The sequence below is a fragment of the Pollachius pollachius genome (genome assembly GCF_949987615.1).
Source record: "Pollachius pollachius genome assembly, chromosome: 9".
NCBI lineage: Eukaryota > Metazoa > Chordata > Actinopteri > Gadiformes > Gadidae > Pollachius > Pollachius pollachius.
The window spans coordinates 11,380,067-11,407,993 of NC_136942.1; the positions used below are offsets into that span (position 1 = coordinate 11,380,067).

Below are 27,927 nucleotides of genomic sequence, written 5' to 3' on the forward strand. Positions count from 1 at the left end.
GGGGGGGGGGACACCTGACCTACTTCCTTCCCCGACCACTCACTTCTGGTGTCGCCGTGGCGATTAATGGCCAAGACGTCAAAACAACAACTGGGGGCTTAAGACGCTGTGTTGCCACGCTCCTCCGTCAGCAGAGAGGGAGATCCTCCACCCTGACACCACCCCCCACCCTAACCACTCCCACAGCCCACCCCACCTCCCTGACCTCCAGCTCCCTGACCCCCACCTTCCTGACCACCACCTCCCTGACCACCGCCTCCCTAACCTCCACCTCCCTGACCTCCACCTCCTAGACCTCCACCCTGACCTCCCCCCTTGACCCCTCACCTCCCCAAACAAAGCAAGGCCACAAAGAGTCTGGTTCCAAGATGTTTATTTCTTAGTTCTCTATCTACAGTTTGGGGTCAGTACCCATAATATTTAGCACAGTTTATTATAAAAAACAACATACTACTACATAATTAGAATTTAATGGTATACGTTTAAATCCCTAGAAAATAGTCCAATATAAAATCTAGCGGTATAAATAGAGATTTGGTCCATTGAGTTCTAGATTATTCTGTACATTAGCGTGGTCTCGTGGGTTCAGTGCCCGCCTGGATTCAAATGTCTACAAAAGATTCCCTTTTACCCATTTGGCGTGTGGCCGATAAATAGAGTTTAAGAGCGGTTAGTTAACGAGCCGCTGGTTAGCATGAGTTAGTCTACAGTCCTATTACATCTGGACCAACCGAAGAGGAGAAGTACAAAAAAACAACAAGGCACAATAACAAGTCCAACCTGTCAACAACGTCCAGTAGACCCCTCAGACCCAGCAGGACCTAGGGTCTAGATCAGACCCAGCAGGACCTAGGGTCTAAACCAGGTGGTCCCAGCAGGACCTAGGGTCTAGACCAGACCCAGCAGGACCTAGGGTCTAGACCAGGTGGTCCCAGCAGGACCTAGGGTCTAGACCAGACCCAGCAGGACCTAGGGTCTAGACCAGGTGGTCCCAGCAGGACCTAGGGTCTAGACCAGGTGGTCCCATCAGGACCTAGGGTCTAGACCAGACCTGGTGGTCCCAGTGAGGTCTAGGTTCTAGACCAGTCCGGGAGATGGGGCCTGTTGATTGACGGCAAGGGGCAGGGGAGGTGGTGGGAGGAGGGGATGGCTGACGATGGATTCCTGGCTTCTGATTGGATGTTCACACCAAGGACTCCAGGCTCTCTGCGGTCGTGGAGGCGGGGCTTGCGGTGTGGGAGGAGTCAAGGAGCTTCTGGTCCTGCTGGGACCCGACCAGACTCAGCAGGGTGCGGTACAGGAGCTGGACCTGGTCCTGAAACCCGACCCAGGACCCCACCGTTAAACAGAGTGACTACCAATTACCAGTACTAGTTAATACATTTACTACCATTAACTACTACTAGTTACTACATTAACTACCGGTTACTAGTACTATTTACGACATTGGCTACTATTTACTAGTACTAGTTACTGAATGTATTACTACTTACTAGTACTAGTTAAAACATTTACTACCATTTACTAGAACTACATACTACATTTATTACTCTTTACTAGTACTATTATCTAGAAGTACTATTTGCTAATAATAGTCACTTCTATCTACTGGTAGTATTTCCTCATAGTACAGTGTAGTAGTATTTCCTAGTAGAATTGTGCATTAGTATTGTGTAGTAGTATTTCCTAGTTGTAAGTGTAGTAGTACTGGGCAGTCAGGAAGAGACCGAGGTGATGAAGGACTCGGAGAACATCCACATGTAAACATGTTGTTCCAGATCTATCTTCTGCTGTTCCTGTGTTTACCGAACAGTGGGCTGTGATTGGCTGGATTCAGGCCATGTGTCTGAGATGATGGATTACTGACATCTTCACCATGACATTCATTAATGACTCACAATGTGTTCCGTATTGGTTGTATTTGAAGACATTGGATTAGATAGAGGATAGAGGATAGTCAATAGATGATAATCAATAGCTCATCAAAAGGTGATAATAAATCGCTCATCAATAGATGATAATCACTAGAGGATAATCAATAGCTCATGAATAGGTGGTAATCAGTAGCTCATCAGTAGGTGATAATCAGTAGCTCATCAATGGTGATAATCAGTAGGTCATCAATAGATTATAATCAATAGCTCATCAATAGATGATAATCAATAGGTCATCAATAGTCTTACAGGCTGAGTGAAGGTCCCAGGTCTCATCAGGTTGGTCATACGGACTGTCTGGAACACGTCCACAGACTCCTCCCCCTCCAGCTGATCCACCAATGAGATGAGGGCGCAGAAGGTCCCAGCGGCCACGCCCCCCGTCCTGCCAGACGGAGACCACACCCCATCGTTACAGTGGAAACCACCGAAAACAAAGCTGTACGTAAATGTCAAGGTCTTTTAAGGTTAGTGGACCTTAAAGGTCCTTTTGGGTTAATAAACCATGTTTGTAGGTGTACTGGTCTTACTGGTCCGGGACCAGCGTGTTAATGTAAAGGTCCTTTAAGGTGTGTAGCAGTGCTGGTCTTACTGGTCCGGGACCAGTGTGTAAAGGTCCTTTAACCCATTTGTACCGGCTGCTGCGGGGCGCAACATTGTATCTAGTAGATACAATATTGCGCCGCGCAGCAGCCGGTACAAATGGGTTAAGGTGAGTGTAGCAGTACTGGTCTTACTGGGCCTGGACCAGCTGTTAATATAAAGCTCCTTTAAGTTGAGTGTAGCAGTACTGGTCTTACTGGACCGGGACCAGCTGTTAATGTAAAGGTCCTTTAAGGTGTGTAGCAGTACTGGTCTTACAGGTCCTGGACCAGCATGGGCCCGTCCCCGGCCCTCGCCTCCCGGACCAGGTGGACCAGCTCCAGGGTGCTGCTGGGGGGGCGCTCAGGGTCCGGCCAGCAGGGGGTCCGGAACAGCTTCACCTCCAGGACAAAGTCATCCTGAGACCAGGATTAGGACCAGGATCAGGACCAGGAACAGGACCACAAGGACCACACATTTATTAAGTACATCAACAATATAGAGAGTTATATTTTTATATTGAACCCGACTCTCCCTGACCCCCACATCTGAGACGGAAGTGCTGGTCCAGACCCAGACCCTGGTACTGGGATGGAACCCAGACCCTGGTACTGGGATGGAACGCAGACCCTGGTACTGGGATGGAACCCAGACCCTGGTACTGGGATGGAACGCAGACCCTGGTAATGGGATGGAACCCAGACCCTCGGAATGGAAACCCGACCCCGTTTTTGGGATGGTACCCCAGACCCTGTTACTGGGATGGTACCCCAGACCCTGGTACTGGACACCAGACCCTGGTACTGGAACCCCAGAACCTGGTTCTGGGATGGTACCCCAGACCCTGGTACTGGAACCCTAGACCCTGGTACTGGAACCCCAGACCCTGGGATGGAAACCCTCCTTGATGGACCCTCCTTGAAAACATCGAGATAAGACTTTTTTATGGCTTTGGCCCATATCGCCCAGCCCTAGATGGAACCCCAGACCCTGGGACTGGGATGGAGGCAACACCCTAGGATTTAAGCCCAGACACTGGTACAGGGATGGAACCCAGACCCTGGTACTGGGATGGAGGCAACACACTGGGATGGAACCCCAGACCCTGATACAGGGATGGAACCCCAGACCCTGGGACTGGGATGGAACCCAGACCCTGGTACTGGGATGGAACCCCAGACCCTGGTACTGGGATTGAACCCAGACCCTTGGATGGAAACCCAGACCCTGGGGATGGAACCCCAGACCCTGCTCGTTGGACTGGATCTCCAGACCTTTGGAGTGGACCCCCGGACCCTAGGCCTGGTCACCTGGGCGGCCTGCAGCAGCAGCTCCTGGATGACGAGGTTCTCCTCGCCGGACAGACACATCGTGTTCTCGCCGCGCTGAGTCACAGTGAAGCGCTCGCAGCTGATTGGCTGTTGCTTCTTGGGCCAGAACGCACAGGGCTCTGCCTCCTCCTCCTGCAGGGAAGGAAGCGTCAGCTGCTGATTGGCCCTCCTGACCCCCTCCAGCGGTGGACAGGGGGGGGGTTAAGGAGAATACACTGTGCAACACTAGTCTGTAGTCATCATTAATCTAGTCTCATTCAGTCTGAACCCAAACTGGTTAGTAAGACTGATTCTCCGTGGCGAAACTCACGGTGTTGTGGTCGCCATGGGGCAGAGAGACGATGGTCTGGACCCCCTGGTCCCAGACCATCGTCCAGAAGTCCAGGATCGTGGAGGGCAGCGGCCGCTGGGTCACAAGGAACTCCCTGCAGCGCCGGTGGCCCTGAGGACGGCAGGATGGCAGATCGGGTGAACAGGACCACAGGACGGCAGATCGGGTGAACAGGACCACAGGACGGCAGGACGGGTGAACAGGCTGGCTAGCACACTAGGTTAACATGTTGGCTTGGTTAGCATGCTAACCAAGTGGTTGGTTAGCATGCTAGTTTAACAGGCTGGTTAGAATGTGACTTTGACATGCTAGTTAAACATTCTGGTTAGCGTGCTAGTGTAACATGCTAGTTTAATATATATGCAGCTTAGCAAGCACGCTAGTTTTAAATGGATGCACAGCGGTTAGCCAGCATTATGGTTGCAAACTTAAATGTCTGTGTTTTATGAGTTTGTTGAAGGTTCTTACTGTGATGAAAGAGGCGTTGATGTAGTCCGAGGCGTCCTCTGAGCTCGTGGAGAGACGCACGCGAGAGCTCTCCACTGGAACACATCAGAGGGTTAGCTTCTATGATAGATCGTATAGATCCACAATCCTAGAATCACACCATGGCCTGTGACCTGCCCCCTCTCTCACCACTAACCCTTACCCTTAGTCTCTCATACACTAACCCTTACTTTATCACTTAGTCTCTCATACATTAACCCTTACCCTTAGTCTCTCATACACTAACCCTTACCCTTAGTCTCTCATACATTAACCCTTACCCTTAGTCTCTCATACACTAACCCTTACTTTATCACTTAGTCTCTCATACACTAACCCTTACTTTATCACTTAGTGTCTCATTAACCTTTACTTTACTACTGAGTGTCTCACCAGGGATCACAGAGGACGGCCGGTTCTTGCTGCGGTTCGATTCCCTCATGGCGGCAGAGAAGTCCCCGTGTTGGCCTCCGGGCAGGGAGATGAGCTGAGGAGACGGAGGAGACACTGAGGATCAGAACCAGCAACCTCGCCGCACCGAGGGCCGAGGGCCATCTCAGCAGCAGTGAGGCCCCCCCCCCCCCCGTCTGAGCGGGTTAGTTCAGCTCTGAGGAGCGGGTGAGTTCAGCTTCTATCTGCTTTGAGGTGAGTTCAGCTTCTATATGCTTTGAGATGAGTTCAGCTTCTATCTGCTATGAGGTGAGTTCAGCTTCTATCTGCTATGAGGTGAGTTCAGCTTCTATCTGCTATGAGGTGAGTTCAGCTTCTATCTGCTATGAGGTGAGTTCAGCTTCTATCTGCTATGAGGTGAGTTCAGCTTCTATCTGCTATGAGGTGAGTTCAGCTTCTATCTGTTTTGAGGTGTGTCCAGCTTCTATCTGCTCTGAGGTGAGTTCAGCTTCTATCATTGTTCAGTAAACTTTCTGTTCTGAATATTCCCTCTGTCATTTAACCTCTCCATCGCACCATTGTAATTTTCATTTTAATTTTCTATATGCGGAGAGGCTCTTGATTTGTTATAAGTTATTGATGTATCGGAGGCGCTAGTGGTGCTTCAGTCAAATTAGAACATTTTAATAGTTTACTGAGGGAGAACATCTGTACTATTTCTGTAGTAGAACATATCTCTGTAGTAGTTGTAGTAGTACATATATCTCTGTAGTATTAGTACACATCTCCGTAGTAGTACATATATCTCTGTAGTAGTAGTACTAGTACATATCACTGCAGTAGTAGTAGTAGTACACATCTCTGTAGCAGTACTAGTACATATCTCTGTAGTAGTACAGATATCTCTAGTACATATGTCTCTGTATTACTAGTACTAGTACATGTCTCTGTGGTAATACATATCTCTGTAGTAGTACATATATCTCTGTAGTACTAGTATATGTCTCTGTAGTAGTACATATATCTCTGTAGTACATATGTCTCTGTATTACTAATACTAGTACATATCTTGTAGTAGTTGTAGTACAGATCTCTGTAATACTAGTACATATATCTGTAGAAGCATTAGTACATATCTCTGTAGTAGTTGTAGTACACATCTCTGTAGTGGTTGTAGTACTAGTAAATATCTCAGTAGTAGTACACCTCTCTGTAGTACTAGTACATATCTCTGTAGTAGTTGTCGTACACATCTCTGTAGTGGTTGTAGTACTAGTGCATATCTCAGTAGTAGTACACCTCTCTGTAGTACTAGTACAGATCTCTGTAGTAGTTGTAGTACACATCTCTGTAGTGGTTGTAGTACTAGTACATATCTCAGTAGTAGTACACCTCTCTGTAGTACTAGTATATATCTCTGTAGTAGTTGTAGTACACATCTCTGTAGTGGTTGTAGTACTAGTACATATCTCTGTCACAGCAGCACAGCAGCCGGTCCACTGCTCACTTTAAACTGTTTCTCCAGCCTGGTGTTCCCAGACGGCCCGGAGGTCAGGAGCTCGTCCACGTAGCGGTGGAGCAGAGCGGAGCCCACCTCCGTCTCCCTGGTCTGGACGGCCTCCACCAGAACATCATGGAGGAACACATACTGCTCCTGAGAACAGACAGAGGAACACATACTGCTGAGCACACAGAGGAACACATACTACTGCTGAGCACAGAGAGAGGAACGCATGGAGGAACACATACTGCTCCTGAACACTGAGAGGAACACATGGAGGAACACATACTGCTGCTGAGCACAGAGAGAGGAACACTTACTGCTCCTGAACACAGAGAGGAACACATGGAGGAACACATACTGCTGCTAAGCACAGAGAGAGGAACACTTACTGCTCCTGAACACAGAGAGGAACACATGGAGGAACACATACTGCTGCTGAGCACAGAGAGAGGAACACTTACTGCTCCTGAACACAGAGAGAGGAACACTTACTGCTCCTGAACACAGAGAGAGGAACACATGGAGGAACACATACTGCTCCTGAACACAGAGAGGAACACGTTCTTCTGAACACACAGAGGAAAATGTTCTGCTGAACATACAGAGGAACATGTTCTGCTGAACACACAGAGTAACATGTTCTGCAGACCACAAACAGGAACACGTTCTGCTGAACACAAAGAGGAACACACAACAGGATGTGACCAATAAAAAAACATTGAACTTTGAACACGTTCTGCTGACCACACAGAGGAACACGTCCTGCTCCTGAACTGTAGATGAACGAGTTCTACGTAAACAGAGATCATGTGATCCTCTGATGGGGTTGAGGGGGGCGGGTTTAAACAGGTCCTGACCTGCGTCTGGACCAGAAAGTTCCTCTGGGTGCGGATGTGCTGCAGGAAGCCCTTGATGTTGACGGTCCCCTGCTGGCGGATCTGCTGCAGCATGCTGTCCAGGACCAGGTAGGTCCCGGTCCGGCCCACCCCTGCACTGGACCCCAGAGACAACGTTTAGAGGAGGACATTAGGCACCATCATATGGTGGTGGAGGTCATTGGCCAACATTCTATGGAGGTGGGGGTCATTAGGCACCATCCTTTGATAAGGGAGGTCTTTGGCCACCATCCTAGGGAGGTGGAGGTCATTCGCCACCATCCTATGGTGGTGGAGGTCATTAGGCCACCATCCTATGGTGGTGGAGGTCGTTCGCCACCATCCTATGGTGGTGGAGGTCATTAGGCACCATCCTATGATAAGGGAGATCATTAGGCACCATCCTAGGGAGGTGGAGGTCGTTCGCCACCATCTTATGGTGGTGGAGGTCTTTGGCCACCATCCTAGGGAGGTGGAGGTCATTAGGCACCATCCTATGGTGGTGGAGGTCATTAGGCCACCATTCTATGGTCTGTTAAGGTCGAGGCCACCATTCTATGGTAGTGGTGCAATAAGGGTCATGCTGAAGCTCCTTTGAAAGAAAATATTTAAAAAGCAGAATGTCCAACCAGACTTCAGGTGTCCTTGAGAGTCTAATAGATGGAAACATTTGTATGAAATCTCAATCTAATCTCCATTTAAAAAGGCAGCAATCTGTTTTTGTTATTAAAGAGTTTGAGAACTTGGAGAGCACTTTGATTTCTAAGGAGAAGGGAGCAGTTCTTTTTTATGATTTGATTGATGGTTTTGCACAAAGGCCTGTTATATCATCTGCTGTAATTATTTATTTCCATAATTCGAGAGACAAATACCAGAAGCCATGGAGAAGGCAGATTGCTACTTTAGTTGCATTTCTCTTAGATAGCTCAGAGGTTTGGGGAAAAACAATACTGTTAATACAATGTCAAGCACAAGGAAAACTTTGAGTCATACTGTTGCTCGTTTGCTTTGGTTATTAATTATTATGAAACATCCTTCTGAGTCTTATGTATATGGATATGTATATGTTCCATTTTCAATAAGGCTTTGGTTTATTATGAGGTGAAGGTTGGTGAGACAAGAGTGTTTAGAAGACACTTGAACAGATGTCACTGATACGCTTTTAGTACACTAGCGTACTGTCCAAGGGGGATTGGACAGGGTCAGGGTGTCCATGGAGGACAGGACAGGGTGTCCACTAATGTGAATTACAAGTCCTTCAGCAGTCAAATGTTTAAGAGCTCTCTGCTTATTAGAGCCTGTAAATCATGTTTCCCTAAAGGTTCCAGTCTGTCTGGAGCTCGGTCCTCTACTCAGACCGGTGCAGACCGGTCTGGTCTCGCCCTACCTGCAGTGCACCACCACGGGCCCCATGTCGGGGGTCCGGGCCTGGGAGGACCTGCGTATAAAGGTGAGGAGCGGCAGGGCGTACTCCGGGACCCCCATGTCCGGCCACTGGGTGTACTGGAAGTGCACCACCCTCTGCTCTGCGCCACGACCCTTCTGGGACCCCTGGGGAGGAGACAGGAAGTAGAATCCACTGAAGAGTCCGCCTCCAGGATGGACTAACATCAGAGGAGGCGTCGACCGGTTGAACCTTTAACCTCTTTAAAAGACTGAATAAGTTAAGGGAATTCTGTGAGCTAAAAGTCTAAAACCAGCCATGGCCGCAAAAGCGTGGGTTGGGACCATCTGGTGTTTGGGGGCGTGGCCCTGTATGGGGGTGGGACCATCTGGTGTTTGGGGGCGTGGCCCTTGGTGGGGTGGCGTCATGCAGTGTTTGGTGGCGTGGCCCTGCGTTGGGGTGGGACCATGCAGTGTTTGGGGGCGTGGCCCTTGGTGGGGTGGCGTCATGCAGTGTTTGGGGGCGTGGCCCTTGGTGGGGTGGCGTCATGCAGTGTTTGGTGGTGTGGCACTGCGTTGGGGTGGGACCATGCAGTGTTTGGGGGCGTGGCCCTTGGTGGGGTGGCGTCATGCAGTGTTTGGTGGCGTGGCCCTGCGTTGGGGTGGGACCATGCAGTGTTTAGGGGCGTGGCCCTTGGTGGGGTGGCGTCAAGCAGTGTTTGCGGGCGTGGCCCTTGGTGGGGTGGCGTCATGCAGTGTTTGGTGGCGTGGCACTGCGTTGGGGTGGGACCATGCAGTGTTTGCGGGCGTGGCCCTTGGTGGGGTGGCGTCATGCAGTGTTTGGTGGTGTGGCCCTGCGTTGGAGTGGGACCAAGCGGTGTTAGGGGGCATGGCCCTGCTCGAGGTGGAGTCATGCGGTATTTGGGGGCATGGTCCTTGTTGGGGTGGAGTCATGCGGTAGTGTGGGGCGTGGCCCTGCCGGCTCGCTGACCTTCTTGAGGCGTGTGTTGCGGAGGGTGAAGGTCCTCTGGGTGTAGAACGCCAGCTCCTTCACGCTCTTCACCGTCACCAGGAAGCCGCCGTACTCCTCCTGGCTCTCCATTGGCCAGTACTGGTCACACTTCCTCTGAACGGGGGGTGGGAGGGGGGGACATAAATACAGTGTGTTCATAGGTTTGATCTGTCACACGGCTATGTATGAGTCCACAGTTAGGACATCGATCACGTTACAGAACTCGAGGTTGTTGCCCGTTATGTTTACATGCTCCTTTGTTCACCTTAAAGTATTTTGATATTGAAGCTAATTGTCTGTGGGACTGTAAACATTGGTCTGTTAATGCCATCACAGCTTGCTAGTCAGTCTGCTATCAGCAGCTGCGTGGCCCCACCCGTCCGTTCTCCATCAGGTTGGTGATCATGACGATGACACCGGTCCTCTGCTCCCACACCATCCTCCAGAAGTCGTCCACGCTGGAGCGCAGCGGGCCCTGGGCCGCGATGTACGCCCGGGGCCGGTTGAAACCCTGCACACACGTAGAGTACACACACAACTGGTTGAACTGATTCAGAGCCAGCTAGAGACCCCCTGGTCTGAGAGGATGAAGCGGTTCCTTACGTCCACGTAGTTGGCGTTGATGTAATCCCCCGTCTGCCCGCTGTCCGTCTGGGTGGACAGACGGACTCTGCTGTGGTCGTCTGCAGGGGGAACCACAACGTCAACATGAGTCTGGTTCCACCTACCCAGTCCCCAGTGAAGCCCCCGGATGGTTCTAGACCCGAGGGGGGCGTCTGTTAACCACTCACATGCCAGCACGTTGACGTAGCGGTTCTTGGTCTTGTTGTCGGGGTGCCGGGCGCTGTCCGATGTCATGCCGATGTCCATGGAGTACGCCTGGAGCTCCTGGACCCAACCACACAAAGAGCTCTGAACGCCGGCTGAGCCATAAATAACCAGCGCTTCAGCTTCTAGTCTAGAGCCCTGAAGAAGAGCTCGCTGTAGTGACCAATACTAGTTGTGAAGCATGTTAGCTGACGGGTGTGAAAAAAGCCAGGCTTTAGCAGGTGCAAAGCATGCTAGGTGTGCAGCAAGCTAGGTGTATAGCATGCTATGTGTGTAGCATGATGGGTGCTACATGTGTAGCAGGCTAGGTGTAGAGCATGCCAGTTTGCAGCATGCTAGGTTTGGACGATGCTGAATGTGGAGGCTCTCACCTCGTAGCTCTCCTTCAGGATCTGAGGATGATGATGATGATGATGATGATGATGATGAGGAAGGCAGCCATGATGTCATCACAGACACAGCAAACCAAAATGACCAAAAGAGAAGCAGAGCAGACGTTGGCTACAGGTCGAGGGTCACCACAGGGCATGAGCTTTGACCTGCGACCCCTCTACATGCACATGGGTTTTTCAGTGGAAGCGCTAGCCCACTGGGTCTTTCCTACTGTTCCAACTGTTCCCAGTGTTCCCAGTGTTCCCACTCCACCATGTGGTGAAGCGACCCCAAGTACCTCGAACTCCCGGGAGAAGCCGTGTGATTGGTGCATCTCGGCCACGTGTCTGACGAACTCCTTCACAGGGACCGCCTCGTGGTCTGACGTCAACAGCAACAACACAGCGACCATGACAACATCATGACAACACGTCAATAACGGTGAGTGAGTGAGTAAGTGAGTGAGTGAGTGAGTGAGTGAGTGAGTGTCTGTCCGTCCGTTCGTCTGTCTGTGCCTGTACTCGCCTGTGTTAAAGGCCGTCTGGGCGATGACGCGAGGAGAGCTGCTGTCCTCGATGTAGAAGCTGGCCGTCTGGAAACAGTTCCTGGAAGACAGGGGTCAGGCAGGGGTCACACAGGGGTCACACAGGGGGGTGTAAAGAGGTCAGACAGGGGTCAAAGAGAGGTCATACAGATCGTACAGGGGTAAATAAAACTTAGACCATTTAGAGTCATGCAAAGGATAAAAGAGACAGCTCAGTTATCTTTCAGCTAAATTCAAATATTAGAATAGTAGAATGATTCGATACAGATGATGTGGTCGAGGTCCGCTTGAGAAACTCTAGAATAACGACGATGTACGGATGTCAGATGAAGACGTGTTGTGACCCAACTAAACCAGCGTATACACGTGTCCCGGTTGCTCAGCTCGGTGAAAACACAGCAGGGGGCTTTTATTGTGGCGATGAGTGCGTCAGGGCCATTTGAAAACGTTGTAATCTCTCTCAGACATGAAGAAAAGATGTCTGCCTTAATCCGACACATTTTTAAGGGGATCAGAGGCGAGCCTGCAGTGGCCGGACCCTCGAATCCTCCTCCGCTTCGAGGGTCCTCCTTCAATCCGAGGGTCTACTCCGCTCCTCCTCCACTCCAAGGGTCTTCACCGGAGCCCGTCTGCTTCTGGCTCAGGTAGAGACACCAGGTTCACAACCACTACTCTCCCCACATCAACTTACTGCCACATAATGCCGCTTCCCCCAGTGCCCCAGTGACTTGAGCAAGTGGTGTTCTGGGTGAACACTACAGCTGGTGTTGTAGCTACTGAACTCCAGGTGGGTTCTGCTGTAGATCGTGTAGAATCGGCACTACTCCAACTTCCTTCTTGTCTTGTCACGTGTTTGTATAATCTTTGTTCTACATGTTGTTATATGATCTACAGATGTTTTAGGGTCTACAGATGTAACCTCTCCAGATGTTAATATGGTCTACAGATGTTTATAGATTCTACTCCAGATGTTTACTGTGTTAACAGAGATGTAATGGTTTGAAGATGTCTCTATTCCAGATGTTGACAGATATGTTATTGTCTGTAGATGCCTCTACTCCAGATGTTTTCTGATATGTTATGGTCTGCAGATGTCTCTGCTCCAGATGTTTTGCTGTGACTGGGTGTTGCTGACTTGCGGAGGGCAGGGATAAGGTGGGGGGGGGGGGGGTTGTGGATTAAGCGGGTCTGACCTCTGACCCCCGGCTTACAGCGCGCTACACGAGCGCTCATGTTCCTCTGTAATCAGGGCGATGTTCTTTCCCCCGCCCAGACCCCGGGGTGGGGGGGGGGGGGGGGGGGCCCAAGCATCCCTGGGAGGCTGAGCCCACCAAGCCCGGCGCTGGGAGGCTGGCAGCTTAGCGTTACCAGCTTAGCGAGGCAGCCAAAACAAAAACAATGCTGTGTTCTGAAGGTGAGCGGGAGAGGACACTGAGAGACAAAGGGAGGAGGTGGAGGAATGAGAGACAAAGGGAGGAGGAGGAGGAGGAGGAGGAGAGGACACTCTGAGAGACAAAGGGAGGAGGTGGAGGAATGAGAGACAAAGGGAGGAGGAGGAGGAGGAGGAGAGGACAGTCTGAGAGACAAAGGGAGGAGGAGCAGGAGGAGGAGGAGGAACACTCTTCTTCTCCATCAGAGAGGCGACTCAACACGCTATGAATTCGGATAAGAAACATCTCAAGGCCAAAGGAAAGCAAAAATGGGATTCCAATCACAAACACACACACATACACAAAAACACACACTATACCCAAACACACCTAAAAATACACACACACACACACATACACACAAACACAATTTACACACACTACATACACTATATATATACAGACACAAACACTATATATACACACACTATATACACACACACACACACACACACACACACAAACACACACACACTATATACAAACTCAAAAACTATACCGTGTGGTGATTCGCTCGCCCTGTGATTGGCCGGCCGTGTGTTTGTTTACTCTAGCTCTGTGATTGGCCGACAGTGTGTTCGCTCTAGCCCTGTGATTGGCTGACAGTGTGTTCGCTCTAGCTCTGTGATTGGCTGACAGTGTGTTCGCTCTTGCCCTGTGATTGGCTGACAGTGTGTTCGCTCTAACCCTGTGATTGGCTGACAGTGTGTTCGCTCTAGCCCTGTGATTGGCTGACAGTGTGTTCGCTCTCGCGCTGTGATTGGCTGACAGTGTGTATGTTGTGAGTAGAACAGATTTTCCTCAGTGTCTAAGTGCAGCGTTGAATGGTTTGTGTTTAGCATCGAGAGCTCTTCAGGTGAGGAGGAACATTTTGGACGTTCAACTTCAGCTGTCTCTAGTTTGCTCCTTCATCATCGTTCCCCCCCTCACTGGGTGAGGTCCCTACGTCTGGCCCACATCAGAACCCACCCTGTTCACACTCACACACATCGCCATGGTCTGTCTCTTTGAGCCCACGTTACTTTTAGATTCAGGGAGTTTAGCAGAAGCTTTTATCCAGAACGACCTACAATAAGTACATTAGTCCGAAGAAAGAGAAACAACAATATTTATCTCTGTCGGTACAGTGGGGATGTTCATATAACCAAGTGTCAAGCACTAACTATGGCTAGGTTAACCCATTCCCAACAGAGATAGTCACGTTAGTTATGTGGTCCTGGTGGTCCACTCAGAGCCCCCAAGAGGGGGTCTGTAGTGAGGGGGAGGAGCCTCCCAGAGGGGGTCTGTAATGAGGGGGAGGAGCCTCCCAGAGGGGTCTGTAGTGAGGGGGAGGAGCCTCCCAGAGGGGTCGTAGGGAGAGGGAGGAGCCTACCTCCAGTACACCAGGATCCCCATCAGCACCATGAGGCCGAGGCCGGTCAGCACCGACACCACCGCTAGCGGCACCACCGCCGCCGCCTCCGTCAGCCCCACTGCCCCCACCCGCGACTCGTGGCTGCTGTTACTGGCGTCTGGGGAGGAACACACACGCGCTCATCAGGTCTGCCTCGGCAGCAGAGCAAGGCACTGGCCGTGCATGGTTAGGGGTTCCATTCCCACTAGTAGAGCAAGGCATGAACATTGCCAGGGTTGTTGGTTCTATTCCCTATCTATCTCAACTGGTAGACACACGCACGCAGACACGCACATGCAGAAACAGACACATACACACGCATGCAAGCAGCCACACAGGCCATGAAAATCTCCCCTCAAAGCCCAGAGAGACAACGTGAAAGCAACCTGCACATGCACGCAAACATGCACAAAAGCACACTCACGCACGCACACACACACGAGCGCCGACCTCTCGTCAAGTCAATTAAGAGTCACACACACACACACATGTTCGCAGTTCGCTGAATGATGTCAATGATGAACTGACAAACGGAGCCGACCTCGACACCTTTTATTTCTCATTTGCAAACCAGATGGGGAGAGGGAGAGAACCCGCCAGTATCGACTAACCTTGACGTGGAACGCGGGCCGTTAAAACGTACCTGCTCCGTTCAGCCGCTGAATGACAAGGTCATCCTTGTTAACAACTATTTAGTATTTGGCGGCTGTGCTTTTCCGCCAGGCTAGAACGAGCCGGCATTCATTCAGTAAATATTCATCATCCACTCAGAAAGCCAACAATAACAGCAGGGAAAAGGGTTGGATTGAATGTTTTCTACTCAAAGTGACAAAATGTGAGTCGTGTTTGGGAGGAGAATGGAGCTGAGGTGAGATTCAGAAGCCGCGCGCTGAAAGGCGCGCCGACAGATGAAAGGAGCGCATTGAACGCGTTCCCTGAGAATGTGTAACTCGCTGTTTGTGTTCAACGCGCGAAGGCTTTTCCTGCCATAAAACATGTTGCTACTACCGTTAAAGTTTGTTTGTAATCCAAAACATTTTTTCTAAGTAGGCTTACTAGCAACTTTCGTGATTGAGCAGAGTGGCTGAGCTGAACAGTAACTATGAGAGAGTCGGAATCCGCGAGGGGTTCTGCTGCCCCCCTGTGGTGCATCGGCGAACTGCACCTGCCTGCGGTGAAACGACACCCTGACGACTCAGCAATACACTGGAACCTATCTGGTCAGTCACCCTTGACCTCCAGGTGGAGAGAGGGGGTATACCCAAAGCCCTCCAGAATGGGCCAGACCTACAACCAATCAGAGCCGCCAAACGGCAGGAATCTTGTTTGTTTATGAAAGTGCCTCATCTGCGCTCCCAGGAACGCTTGTGATTGGCCCGACCGGGTCTGTTGGAGGTCTGTCTGAAGGGGAGGGTTTAGGGCTTAAAGAAACGCCTGCAACAGGTGTTGATGTATCGCAGTGGTACGCTGGCTGAAGGCCGCCTGGGGGAGGGGTCTGGTACTGAGAACACGTCTCCAGGTGGAGGTCTGGAGGATCAGTGTCTCCTGGTCCCTGGGCGCTCACCTTCTGGAGGAGGGGCTGCAGGCGTGTTGACGGACCTCAGAGCTCTGAGTCTGCTGTGAGGCTAGGCAGCTGGCAAGAGGTTCACCGCCCAAGAGTCTGCTGCTCCTCCTAGCCTCTCTGCTCCTCCTAGCCTCTCTGCTCCTCCTAGCCTCTCTGCCCCTCCTAGCCTCTCTGCTCCTCCTAGCCTCTCTGCCCCTCCTAGCCTCTCTGCCCCTCCTAGCCTCTCTGCCCCTCCTAGCCTCTCTGCTCCTCCTAGCCTCTCTGCTCCTCCTAGCCTCTCTGCCCCTCCTAGCCTCTCTGCTCCTCCTAGCCTCTCTGCTCCTCCTAGCCTCTCTGCCCCTCCTAGCCTCTCTGCCCCTCCTAGCCTCTCTGCTCCTCCTAGCCTCTCTGCCCCTCCTAGCCTCTCTGGAGCACTTGTCACTAACGAGGAGTGGCTTGTGGGGTCCCTGACCCCCCCCCAGTCCCCCTCCTAACAGTCAGGGGCCATCCTGGTTGGACCAGTGTCCCAGTGCCTCACCTCATGGGGCGCTGGGGCTGACCTTCACTCCGAGGCCTACGAGACTCTACTGCTCTAAGGAGCCTCCTGATTGGCTCAGACTCACCGCACACACTGGCGTTCAGACACAGGGAGGGGAGGGGTTAGGGTCTAGGGATCAAAGGTTAGGGTTAAGAGGTTAGGGTTTAGAGGTCAACAGTAAGGGGTTAGGGTTTAGTGGTTAAGGTTTAAAGGTTAGAGTTTAGTGGATTAAAGGTTAGGGTTTAGAGGTCAACAGTAAGGGTTTAATGGTTTGGAGGTTAGGTTTTAGTGGTTAGGGTTAAGAGGTCAGAGTTAAGTGGATTAGAGGTTAGGGTTGGGGTTTAGTGGTTTAGTGGTTTAGAGGTTAGGATTTAGAGGTTAGGGTTTAGTGGTTAGGGTTTAGAAGTGAGGGTTTAGAGGTTAGGGTTTAGTGGTTTAGAAGCTAGGCTTTAGAGGTTAGGATTTAGAGGTTTGGGTTTAAAGGTTAGTTGTTGAGAGGTAAAGGTTGAGTGTATTAGAGGTTAGGGTTTAGAGGTTAAGGGTTTAGAGGTTAGGGTTTAGAGGTTAGGGTTTAGTGGTTTAAATGTGAGGTGTAAGTGGTTAGGGTTTAGAGGTAAGTGTTTAGAGGTTAGGGTTTAGAGGTTAGGGTTTAGAGGTCATTTAGAGGTTAGGGTTTAGTGGTTTAGAGGTAATTGTTTAGACGTTAAGGGTTTAGAGGTAAGGGTTTAGTGGTTTAGAGGTAAGAGTTTAGAGGTTAGAGTTTAGTGGTTTAGAGGTTAGGATTTAGAGGTTAGGGTTTAGTGGTTAGGGTTTATAATTGAGGGTTTAGAGGTAAGGGTTTAAAGGTTAGAGTTTAGTGGTTTCGAGGTCAGTGGTTTGCAGGTGTGGGGTTAGAGGTTAAGGGTTTAGAGGTTAGGGTTTCGAGGTTAGGGTTTAGTGGTTTCGAGGTCAGTGGTTTGCAGGTGTGGGGTTAGAGGTTAAGGGTTTAGAGGTTAGGGTTCAGTGGTTTAGAAGTAAAGGATGGAGGTTGGGGTTTGAAGGTGTGGGGTTAGAGGTTTAGGGTTGAGTGATGATCGATAGAGGCCCATGGGCCTCTGGTTCAGTTGTTTACCTTCCACCAGCTCCTCCTCCTCCCCCCCCTCCTCCTCGAGGAGGAGGTCTCTCTCCGTGTGCTCGGGTATACTGAAGTCGGAGGAGGTGTCCCCCGAGCCGCTCTGCTCCTCCCCTGCTCGCCGTTGCCATGACGACGAGGGGGAGGGGCTCACCGTGGTCCCCACGTAGGCCATGCCCCCCGTCTCCGTAGCAACGGCAGCGCTCCCGCTCTCGGCCTCGAAGTAGAAGGCGGAGGAGCGCTCGTCGTCGGGGGGCGGGGTCTCGGCCGTGGGGGGGGGAGGGGAGGAGGAGGAAGTGATGCGGGGGGAAACAGGAAGTACAATTTCACCGGAGGCGGAGAAGTCCTCCTCCTGCTGGGCGGAGCCTGAGGCCACGCCCCCCCAGGCCCCTCCCTCTGGGGTGGGGGAAGAGATTGGAGAGGGGGAGGGGGAGGGGTGGCGGACGGACGTGGGGGACCAATCAAAGTCGTCCGTGGCTGTAAGAGAGAGGGAGGGGTCACTGGTGCGGGGAGGGGGGTGAGGAAGGAGGACGTGTGAGGAGGAGGAGGGAGGAGAAGGACGGGAGGACAGTCTTTCACCTGGCGCAGAGGAAGAAGCCCGAGGGGGGCTGGTGGCTACGCTAGCATAGGTAGCGCTGCTAGCGTGGCGCACTATGCTAGCGGCTACTTCCCACGCAGCGGAAGGGGAGGAGGAGGAGGGGGAGGGCGGGGGGGAGGAGGCGTGTGTCTGGAACGGCGCCAGCGAGGGTTCAACGGAGCAGGAGCACATGGCTTCCACGCCTCCGCCGCCGCCGCAGCTCGCTAGCACGTAGCCGCAGCCACCGCTAGCTTCAAACCCCCACTCCTCCTCCCCCCCTCCACTGACCGAGGAGGAAGAGGACGGGGGGAGCAGGAGGAGGGGGTCGAGAGAGAGAGACACTGCAAGGACGGGGGGCGATTGAGGGAGCTCTGGTGTCGCCGACGGCAACCCGACCGAGGGAAGGGGCGGAGTCTCGGTAAAGGAGTTGAGGAGGTCACCGGAGTAGACCCCCGATGAAGACCCAGATAACTCATCATCCTCATCATCTTTCTCCCCATCACCATCATCATCATCATCATCATCATCATCATCATCACCCTCACCACCATCATCACCACCATCACCATCATCATCACCACCATCATCATCATCATCATCATCAGAGAGGGGGGGGTGGAGGGAGGTGGGGGGCGTGGCAGAAGCAGGGGGCGTGGCCGAGGAGGAGGCGTCATGCTGCTGTGAGCCAGCAGGGGAAGGGGCTTGCAGGCAGCAGGAGGGGGAAGGGGCGGAGCTAGCCGGGCTGGGGTCCAGCAGAGCTGAGGAAGAGGAGGAGGAAGCCTGGACGACTTGATGCTCACCGGTGGTGTATGACGGGATACCGGTGAAGTTCATGCTGGGAGTTGAAGTCCTCAGCTGGGGTTTCTCGGACGCCCCGCGGGATTGTGGGTGGATGAGGCTGACCTCTGACCTCTCACTTCCTGTTGCTGTGGCGTTGGAATTGGCGATGGCCTCCTGGTCACCACGGTTACCGTCATACGCACCGGGGGAGGGGGCATGGACGTGTGTGTTGTTGAGTGTGTTTGTACTGTTGTGTGTGTTTATGTTTGAGATGTTGTTGTATGTGTCCGTAGTGGTGTGTGTGTCTTTAGTGTTGTGTGTTTCCATGGTGTTGCGTCTATCTGTGCTGGTGTGTGTGTCTGTGATGTTGTGTGTGTCTGTACTGGTGTGTGTGTCCTTGTTGTGGTGTCTATCTGTGCTTGTGTGTATATCTGTGGTGTTGTGTGAATCTGAGCTGGTGTGTGTGTCTGTGGTGTTGTTTGAATCTGAGCTGGTGTGTGTGCCTGTGGTGTTGTGTGTGTCTGTACTGGTGTGTGTGTCCGTGGTGTTTTGTGTCTCTGTGCTGGCGTGTATGTGGTTGTGCATCGGTGGCATGCCACTATATTCCTCCTGCTCTCTTCCTCTGTCTCCTGGTCCAGCAGTGCCCCCTGCTGGTGGACTGGAAGTACTGCGGCGCAGCCCTGCTGTCGTGGAGCTCACAGCCCCGGCTGGCCCCCGGGTGGGCTGGGCAAGGGTGGGGGTACCCTGGGTGGAGGTGCCCTGGGTGGAGGTTCCCTGGGTGGGGGTGCTCTTGGTGGAGGTACCCTGGGTGGGGGTACCCTGGATGGTGGTTCTGGGGTCAGGAAGGAGTGGGAGGAGGTCTGGGGTTCTGGATGGGTCTGTGGACACGGGTGAACCCGATTCCACTTCCTTCCCCACTTCCTCCTCAACTTCCTCCTCGACCACCTCCTTCTCCTGCCCCACGAACACCACATCCTCCTCCTCCTCTTCCTCCTGGACTGGGTCTGGGTCGTAGTCCCCCTGGTGGTGACAGGAAGTGACACATATTAAACCTGCCTCCACACCTGACCCACTTCCGGTTGGCTCATAATTTGTGGCTCAACAGTTCTTCAGGTTCCTCTCGGGACCAGAAGAGTGTGTGTGTGTGTGTGTGTGTGTGTGTGTGTGTGTGTGTGTGTGTGTGTGTGTGTGTGTTTGTTAGTGTGAGTGTGTGTTTGTGTGTTTGTGTGCTCACCTCGTTCACATCGTCCCACGCAGAGTCCAGCGAGTCTACTAGAAATAAACACAAGTTTCATATTAGAGTAGATGAAGGAGGAATCCTCCCACGTGATTGGCTGAGCAGAGACAGCATCATCCTCATTAAGGTGGGGTCAGCTCGATACGGCGGATCTGGTTGGTCGATTCTAGGAGATATGTGTGCGTGCAGAAGTGTATTACTGAGTGTGAAGTGAACATCAGGGGACTAAATGTTGATTTTTAATGTGTGTCCTTTGTGTGTCCCCACAGACACACGCTCACCCACACACACACTCACACTTGCATACAAACAAAAATACACACACACGCACACTCACATACACACTCTCACACACAGACACACAAATATACTGTATTTTAGGGTAGAGATGGTTAAATTTAGGTATATGGTTAGAGATGGTTTGGTTTAAGTATTAGATTAGGGATGGTTAGGATTAGGTATTAGATTAGCGATGATTAGGATTAGGTATTGGGTTAGATATAGTTAGTATAGGAATGAGGATAGAAATGGTTAGGGTTGGTTATGGTGATAGCTTGAGGCTAACAGGGAATATAGTTAAGTAGTTTTAGCTAACAAAGAGCTTGAGATGTTTGAGGTAGTTCTAGCTAACATAATGACCTAGTGGATTGAGGCTAACATTGAGCTAGTTTTAGCTAACATAATGACCTGGTGGATTGAGGCTAACATTGAGCTTGTTTTAGCTAGCGTAATGACCAGTGCTGTGTTCCGATATCCATACTTCCCGTACTTACTATACTTAGTTTCAGTACGTAGGGCGTTCCAATTAAGATCGGGGCGAAAAGAAGTGTACCGAAAGGACCCGGATGGTGTACTCAAAACGATCAGACCACTGAGTGTGGATTGATGTACACTTTTCGTGCTCAACGACAGCCATCTTAGCTACGTAGCGAAAGAGGCGGAGCCAGGCTGAGCCAATGTCGGTGTATTTTCCACATAGCCTGCATTAATTGTGTAGCTTTTATAGATTGTATAGCTTTTTATAGCTGCTAGGTGTAAAGTGTTCACAGTTCAAAGCTGGATGTTTTGGGTGGGTGACGAGCTGCGGCGGCAGTCGCGATCGTAACTTCTGGTTAGTGCACCACTGAGTATTCGATTTGGAACACTGACATCTAGAAATTTGCACACTTTGTGAGTGCAGATAGTGTACTACACGTTTAGGTGTAATCATGGAAGTATGGATATCCGAACTCAGCACAGGTGGATTGAAGCTAACATTGAGCAAGTTTTAGCTAACTTGATGGTCTGGTGTTCATGTAGCATTCAGTCACACAGGAGCAGGCGAAGACCGACACAGAACTTGGTACAACATGGACCAGTTTATTATCATCTTCAGTCATATATTACACTTATTATTATCATATATATACTATATATATATTATTATTTTGTATATATATATATATAGTTCCATTGTATACAAATGCTATGTTTTACTTTGACATAAAAGGGGTCAGTCAGAGGTCATGAACAAGAGAGAGATACAAACCAAAACATCAGAGAAAGAACAACACCTCAGAGCGAGAGAGACAGGGGGAGAGAGACCAGGGGGAGAGGGACCAAGAGAGAGACCAGGAGAGAGACCAGGGGGGGAGACCAAGAGAGAGACCAGGGGAGAGAGACCAAGAGAGACCAGAGGGAGAGAAGAGAGAGACCAGGGAGGAAAACTAAGAGACAGACCAAGGGGGGAGAGACTAGAGGGAGAGACCAAGAGAGAGACCAAGAGAGAGACCAAGAGAGAGACCAGAAGAGAGACCAGGGGGAAGACCAAACTGTTGCATAGTTTCAGGTTTCTGAGGACCAAATGGAGAGATGGCAGAACCGTTGGGTTCTATAAAGCGTCGATTTACAACCCAGTCGTGGAGGTTCTCCGCGGTACTACAGAGTCTCTGACGGGCCGGTCGACAGGCGGTCAGCGCTAGCGTTAGCCTAGCCTGCTACAGGTGTGCTAGGCGCGGTCTCCGTGGAGACGGCTGGGCAAGGCGGGGTCGCTCTTACCGGGGTCGTAGGTCGGCATGGTGACGGTCAGCTGGTCGCTCAGCCGTCCCAGGAGGCCTCCCGTGCAGACGGCCACCACCTCCAGGCTGTAGCTGGTGTTAGCCAGGAGGTCCTGGAGGATCGCCCCCTGGTGGGGGGAGGGTAGAGTGCACTCAATACCAGTAAGACAGGAAATAATAATCTGTGTTTAAACACTGGGGCCAGCTTGGGGACACTGGGAGTGTAGGTGAACTTGAGGGTGTACACTCTTAGCATGGGCCCAGTGGGAATGGAACCCCTAACCCTGGCAGTGTTAATGCCTTGCTCCCCCAGTGGGAATGGAACCTCAGGTATGGGTCAGGGGTCATCTAGCTCTAGGAGGCCTCCAGGTAGGACTGAGGACATTGTGGATCAAACACAGACCCTGTGGCCCTGGGACCCTGGCCCTCACCACATCCTGGTCCCCGTCTGTGAGGTACTCGATGGTAGGCTGGGTGGGGTTGCCGGCGGGCCGGTAGCGGACGGCATAGCGGTCGATGGCACCGTCGTAGACGGAGCGCGGCCGCTCCCACATCACCAGCAGACTGCTGCGGTTCTGGGCCACCGCCAGAACCTTCTCCGGCTCCGAGCTGCACTCTGGAGACATACAGAACCTTTAGAACCTGGAGGACCTCACGGTGCTCATCACAGAACCTCATCTAGAACCTGAAGAACCTGCTCATCACAGAACATTAAGAACCTGAAGAACCTCATCTAGAACCTGAAGATCCTCACCTAAAACCTGAAGAACCTGCTCATCACAGAACCTTTAGAACCTGAAGAACCTAATCTAGAACCTGATGAACCTCACCTAGAACTTGAAGCACCTGCTCATCACAGAACCTTAAGAACCTGGAGGACCTCACGGTGCTCATCACATAACCTCATCTTGAACCTGAAGAAACACATCTAGAACCTGAAGAACCTCACGCTGTCAGGCTCATCACAGACCCTGGCAGGGGTCAGAGGTCGGGTTGGGGTCAGGGGGTCGATAGACCCTGCCCCAACAAACTCCCTACTTCCTGTCCACCCTCCTCACTTCTTGAACTATGGACCACTTGATCTCAAAGTGCTGAAGTCCTGAACTCACCAACGGTCGGACCTCATAACATTACTGTCTCAGTAGCTAATTACATTAATTCTTTAGACTTTGCTGTCAAGTAGTGGTATAGAAAACTCTTATTCAAACATGCACTCACTCACTCAACCCTTCCCCCTCAATCACTCTCTCTCATTCACTCCCCTCACGCTGATTCTGGTCGGCATCACCAGGCTGAACCTCCATCTCACGGCCACTAGAGGGCAGCATCGCCCCTCGACAGAGTTAAGTAAAGACCTCCGATCTCTCTCCACAACTAGAACGACGAGCGCAATAGAAAATCCCTCTCCGTGTAAAATAAGATGAGGTTATCAATTAACTTCAATACGTCGGAGTATACCATGGTCAATCAATAGCTGGAATACTACCAATAGTAGTTGCTAATACATATGGGTTAACACACACATATATATTAATAGAACTTCAACAACTAGTATAGTAATGTTTTGGAGACTGCATCACAAACGTCGGATCATTGGTGATGTGCTGGACTATACCACTCTAGGTATTGAGCCACTCTAGGGATCAAACTGTCGAGTGTTGACTACCAGAGAAACTACCAGCTGCCGGTTAAAAAACATTCTGGATGCATGAATTGATCCTGGCTGGTTTCAAATCACAGATCAATCAGAACCATTCAATACTATTGATCACTAACTCCGTGCTCTGATTGGTCAGTCGTTGAGGAGATGTAGGTCAGCAAAACCCATTCTGAGCACCTCCTCTCCTCTATCCTCTCCTCCTCTCCTCTCCTCTCTCTCTCCTCTCTCCTCTATATAGGTGTGTGTTTATCAGGTGTGTACCAGGTGTGTGCCGTACCAGGTGTGTGTATCAGGGGTGTGTCCCAGGTGTGTGCCGTACCAGGTGTGTGTGTACCAGGTGTGTGTGCACCAGGTGTGTGTACCAGGTAGGTCCCAGGTGTGTGTACCAGGTGTGTGCCGTACCAGGTGTGTGTGTGTACCAGGTGTGTGTGCACCAGGTGTGTGTACCAGGTAGGTCCCAGGTGTGTGTACCAGGTGTGTGCCGTACCAGGTGTGTGTGTGTACCAGGTGTGTGTGCACCAGGTGTGTGTACCAGGTAGGTCCCAGGTGTGTGTACCAGGTGTGGGCCGTACCAGGTGTGCTGAGCTCCTCGGTGCCGGTGTAGGAGGAGTACACCTGTCCGGTGAAGCGGGGGGGCTGCTCCCGGAAGTTGTTCTGCAGGTAGTCCATCAGCATGACGTAGCCTGCCTGCTGCATGGTCATCACCTCACAGAACACCTCCAGCTACAGACAGACAGACAGACGGACGCACACACACACACACACACACACACACACACATAAACACGCACACAGACACACACAGACAGACCCACGCACACATGCACACACCGACACACACAGACAGACACACATACAGACACACACACACATGCACACAAAGAAAGACACACATACAGACACACGCACACACACACACAGACAGACACACAGACACACATACACACATACACACACACACACACATACAATCATCAGTGGTGTGTTGTAATAAGTGAGTGCCGACAGTGACGTAGTCGTCATCAGAGTTATAGCGTGTTTGTTTTGTTTCACTGCTGGCGCCTGTTGAGCTTCAAATGAGAGGTAAACAAAGCGCTAGCCCCCCTAGCACCACGGCAGCGGCAGCGCTTGCACTACTAGCACCGCGGCGGCGGCGTCTCATCATGCTAGCAGCGTGCCAGAGCAGAGAGTTGAGCCGCAGGCGCCGGCCGGAGTCGTCTTTGTTCGGGTCGTGGTGACTCACCGACCGTCACTGACAGGAAGGAGCTCAGAGCTTAATTAATCCATTAGTTTCGACGTTCAGCCACCCTAACCATTATCAGGAGGAATGCGGCCCTGCAACAGCATGTCGCTGCTGGGACCCGCAGTGACACATTGTTTTTTTTATCATTGCTTTATTGGCCTAATCTGTGGAGAAATCTATGCAATAAACAGAAATATTATAGGCCTATATATATTTAGCAGAGTAGGCCTAAGTAACAAATGTGTACAAAGTTACACAAAGTAAAAAATAAAAATAAAAACGCCACACATGTTGCAGCTCACGTGGGGGCGGGGGGAGGGGCCGGACCCCAACAGCTGGAAGAGGCCGAGTAACGGCAGCTCATTGTTTTAACAGTCTTATCTGTTTCATTGCAGCGATAACGTAGCGAAGAAAACTCAGTCACGTTTCTAGATGACGCTTTCACTAGGCCATTTTGGTCGGTCCATTTGCCTGAAGAAGATCCAATAGGGTGGAAACGTGCTGTTCATTTTTTATTATTAAATATGGGAGCTTAAGCAGTGCTTATAATATGGGAGCTTATTAAGCAGTGCAGAATTATAGCGTGTTTGTTTTGTTTCGCCTGTTGAGCTTAAAATGAGAGGTAAACAAAGCGCTAGCCCCCCTAGCACCACGGCGGCGGCAGCGCTTGCACTACTAGCACCGCGGCGGCGGCGTCTCATCATGCTAGCAGCGTGCCAGAGCAGAGAGTTGAGCCGCAGGCGCCGGGCGGAGACGTCTTTGTTCGGGTCGTGGTGACTCACCGACCGTCACTGACAGGAAGGAGCTCAGAGCTTAATTAATCCATTAGTTTCGACGTTCAGCCACCCTAACCATTATCAGGAGGAATGCGGCCCTGCAACAGCATGTCGCTGCTGGGACCCGCAGCCCAGGACCATAACATCCTCTTTAGTCCTGTTAGCTGCTGATCCTGGATCCAGCCTAGAGTTTAGATTCTCTGCCGGGCCGGGTCGGGCCAATATTTCCCATCACCATCCTCGGGCCGGGTCGGGCCGGGCCTTTGATAGAGCGTTTGTGTTTGTGTTGTTTTTTTTATCATTGCTTTATTGGCCTAATCTGAGGAGAAATCTATGCAATAAACAGAAATATTATAGGCCTATATATATTTAGCAGAGTAGGCCTAAGTAACAAATGTGTAGAAAGTTACACAAAGTAAAAAATAAAAATAAAAACGCCACACATGTTGCAGCTCACGTGGGGCGGGGGGAGGGGCCGGACCCCAACAGCTGGAAGAGGCCGAGTAACGGCAGCTCATTGTTTTAACAGTCTTATCTGTTTCATTGCAGCGATAACGTAGCGAAGAAAACTCAGTCACGTTTCTAGATGACGCTTTCACTAGGCCATTTTGGTCGGTCCATTTGCCTGAAGAAGATCCAATAGGGTGGAAACGTGCTGTTAATTTTTGTATTATTAAATATGAGAGCTTAAGCAGTGCTGCGGACATTACATTTCTTTCACTCAATATTACTGTATTGTTCCTGCACCTGGCCAGAAGGTGGGATGTGCACACAGCTACTGTTTTGAACATTTTGGTCGGGATCCATCGAAATTAAAAATCTTGGCCGAAGCGAATATCCGAACCCACCGAATAACCGAAGACCGAATGTTTCTTTTGAACAAATTTTCTTACGATTTCAAAAGTTAAAAGTGCATTATTGGTACAATCTGAAGAATATTTACATCACTTACTCACTCACTCACTCTGTCTCTCTCTCTCTCTCTCTCTCTCTCTCTCTCTCTCTCTCTCTCTCCCCTCCCTCACCTGGGCGTCGGAGATGGAGGCGGGCTCCTTCAGGACGATCCACTGGACGGTCTCGGAGCAGGGGGGCGTGGTCAGGGAGCCGTTGTAGATGAAGAACCTCTGGGTGGAGTTGGGGAGCAGAGCCTGTGGGGAGAAGGCCTCCACCTCTCCACTCTTACCTGGAAAAACGCACACGGTTAGTGGTAGCGTGTCTCATAGGGTTAGGGTTAGCCTGTGGGGGTTCAAATGGAACGCCCACAGCGTGAACTGGACGCTGTCTCTTTAGCGGGTTAGCATGACGTACCATAGCGGCTGACTGCGTTGACAGCATTAATGATGGCCTCATAGTTTTCGTTGTCCTCCACACTGATCTATGGAAAAACACACGTCAATATTGTGTGTGTGTGTGTGTGTGTGTGTGTGTGTTTGTGTAAACAGTGGAACATTGGAAGCAGTTGAAAGAGTCTCTCCCTCTGTCTCACTCTAACGTTCTCGCAATTCAAATAAGAACTTTAATGGCATGGAAAATAAACATTTACATTGCAGAAGCAATTTCAAATCTCACCTCCTCAACCCCCCACCTTTAACCCCCCTCACACACACACACACACACACACATACCTGGAACAGCACAGCGATGGCGGTGATGCGCCCACCCTCCTTCAGGGCGTGGTCCAGGGAGTCGAAGAGGTCGTCCTCGTAGCAGTAGATCTGCATCTGGGGGTCAGAGGTGACACCGTGGGGGTCATAGGTCACACAGGGGGCAGTGGACCTCTGTGGTGTGTGTTGGTTCTGTAGTGTGTGTTGGTTCTGTATTGTGTGTACAGGGTGTTGGTTCTCTAGTGTGTCTTGGCTCTGTAGAGTGTGTTGGATCTGTAGTGTGTGTTGGATCTCTACTGTTTGTTGGTTCTAGTATAATGAGGTCAGACCGGAGCTGATCTCTATATTCAGGACTCTTTAATTGAGCCTCAGGAGCCGCAGGCAAACAAGCTCAAAATGAATTTAGCAATCAAACATGGAACTGACA

At 51.1% G+C, this 27,927-nt stretch overlaps 1 protein-coding gene across 1 annotated transcript in view; it reads right to left on the reverse strand.

Moving 5' to 3' along the window:
• Nucleotides 1–398: 398 nt before the first annotated feature.
• The window catches only part of ptprz1a (protein tyrosine phosphatase receptor type Z1a), a 45,971-nt gene continuing 18,442 nt past the window's right edge, over nucleotides 399–27,927 (reverse strand). Inside the window, exons 5-31 of the mRNA XM_079742599.1 lie at nucleotides 27,522–27,617; nucleotides 27,205–27,271; nucleotides 26,922–27,079; nucleotides 24,450–24,600; nucleotides 22,649–22,833; nucleotides 22,219–22,345; nucleotides 20,179–20,216; nucleotides 18,965–19,964; nucleotides 17,588–18,064; nucleotides 14,375–14,513; nucleotides 11,554–11,633; nucleotides 11,327–11,409; nucleotides 11,028–11,048; nucleotides 10,620–10,716; nucleotides 10,432–10,511; nucleotides 10,205–10,339; nucleotides 9,808–9,942; nucleotides 8,821–8,984; nucleotides 7,416–7,551; nucleotides 6,562–6,708; nucleotides 5,058–5,151; nucleotides 4,647–4,720; nucleotides 4,158–4,289; nucleotides 3,827–3,979; nucleotides 2,796–2,935; nucleotides 2,184–2,319; nucleotides 399–1,315 (exon numbers count right to left, since the gene is read on the reverse strand). Coding sequence (XP_079598725.1) covers nucleotides 1,184–1,315; nucleotides 2,184–2,319; nucleotides 2,796–2,935; nucleotides 3,827–3,979; nucleotides 4,158–4,289; nucleotides 4,647–4,720; nucleotides 5,058–5,151; nucleotides 6,562–6,708; nucleotides 7,416–7,551; nucleotides 8,821–8,984; nucleotides 9,808–9,942; nucleotides 10,205–10,339; nucleotides 10,432–10,511; nucleotides 10,620–10,716; nucleotides 11,028–11,048; nucleotides 11,327–11,409; nucleotides 11,554–11,633; nucleotides 14,375–14,513; nucleotides 17,588–18,064; nucleotides 18,965–19,964; nucleotides 20,179–20,216; nucleotides 22,219–22,345; nucleotides 22,649–22,833; nucleotides 24,450–24,600; nucleotides 26,922–27,079; nucleotides 27,205–27,271; nucleotides 27,522–27,617 — 4,377 coding nt within the window. The 3' untranslated portion in view covers nucleotides 399–1,183. The remainder of the gene's footprint in view (nucleotides 1,316–2,183; nucleotides 2,320–2,795; nucleotides 2,936–3,826; nucleotides 3,980–4,157; nucleotides 4,290–4,646; nucleotides 4,721–5,057; nucleotides 5,152–6,561; nucleotides 6,709–7,415; nucleotides 7,552–8,820; nucleotides 8,985–9,807; nucleotides 9,943–10,204; nucleotides 10,340–10,431; nucleotides 10,512–10,619; nucleotides 10,717–11,027; nucleotides 11,049–11,326; nucleotides 11,410–11,553; nucleotides 11,634–14,374; nucleotides 14,514–17,587; nucleotides 18,065–18,964; nucleotides 19,965–20,178; nucleotides 20,217–22,218; nucleotides 22,346–22,648; nucleotides 22,834–24,449; nucleotides 24,601–26,921; nucleotides 27,080–27,204; nucleotides 27,272–27,521; nucleotides 27,618–27,927) is intronic.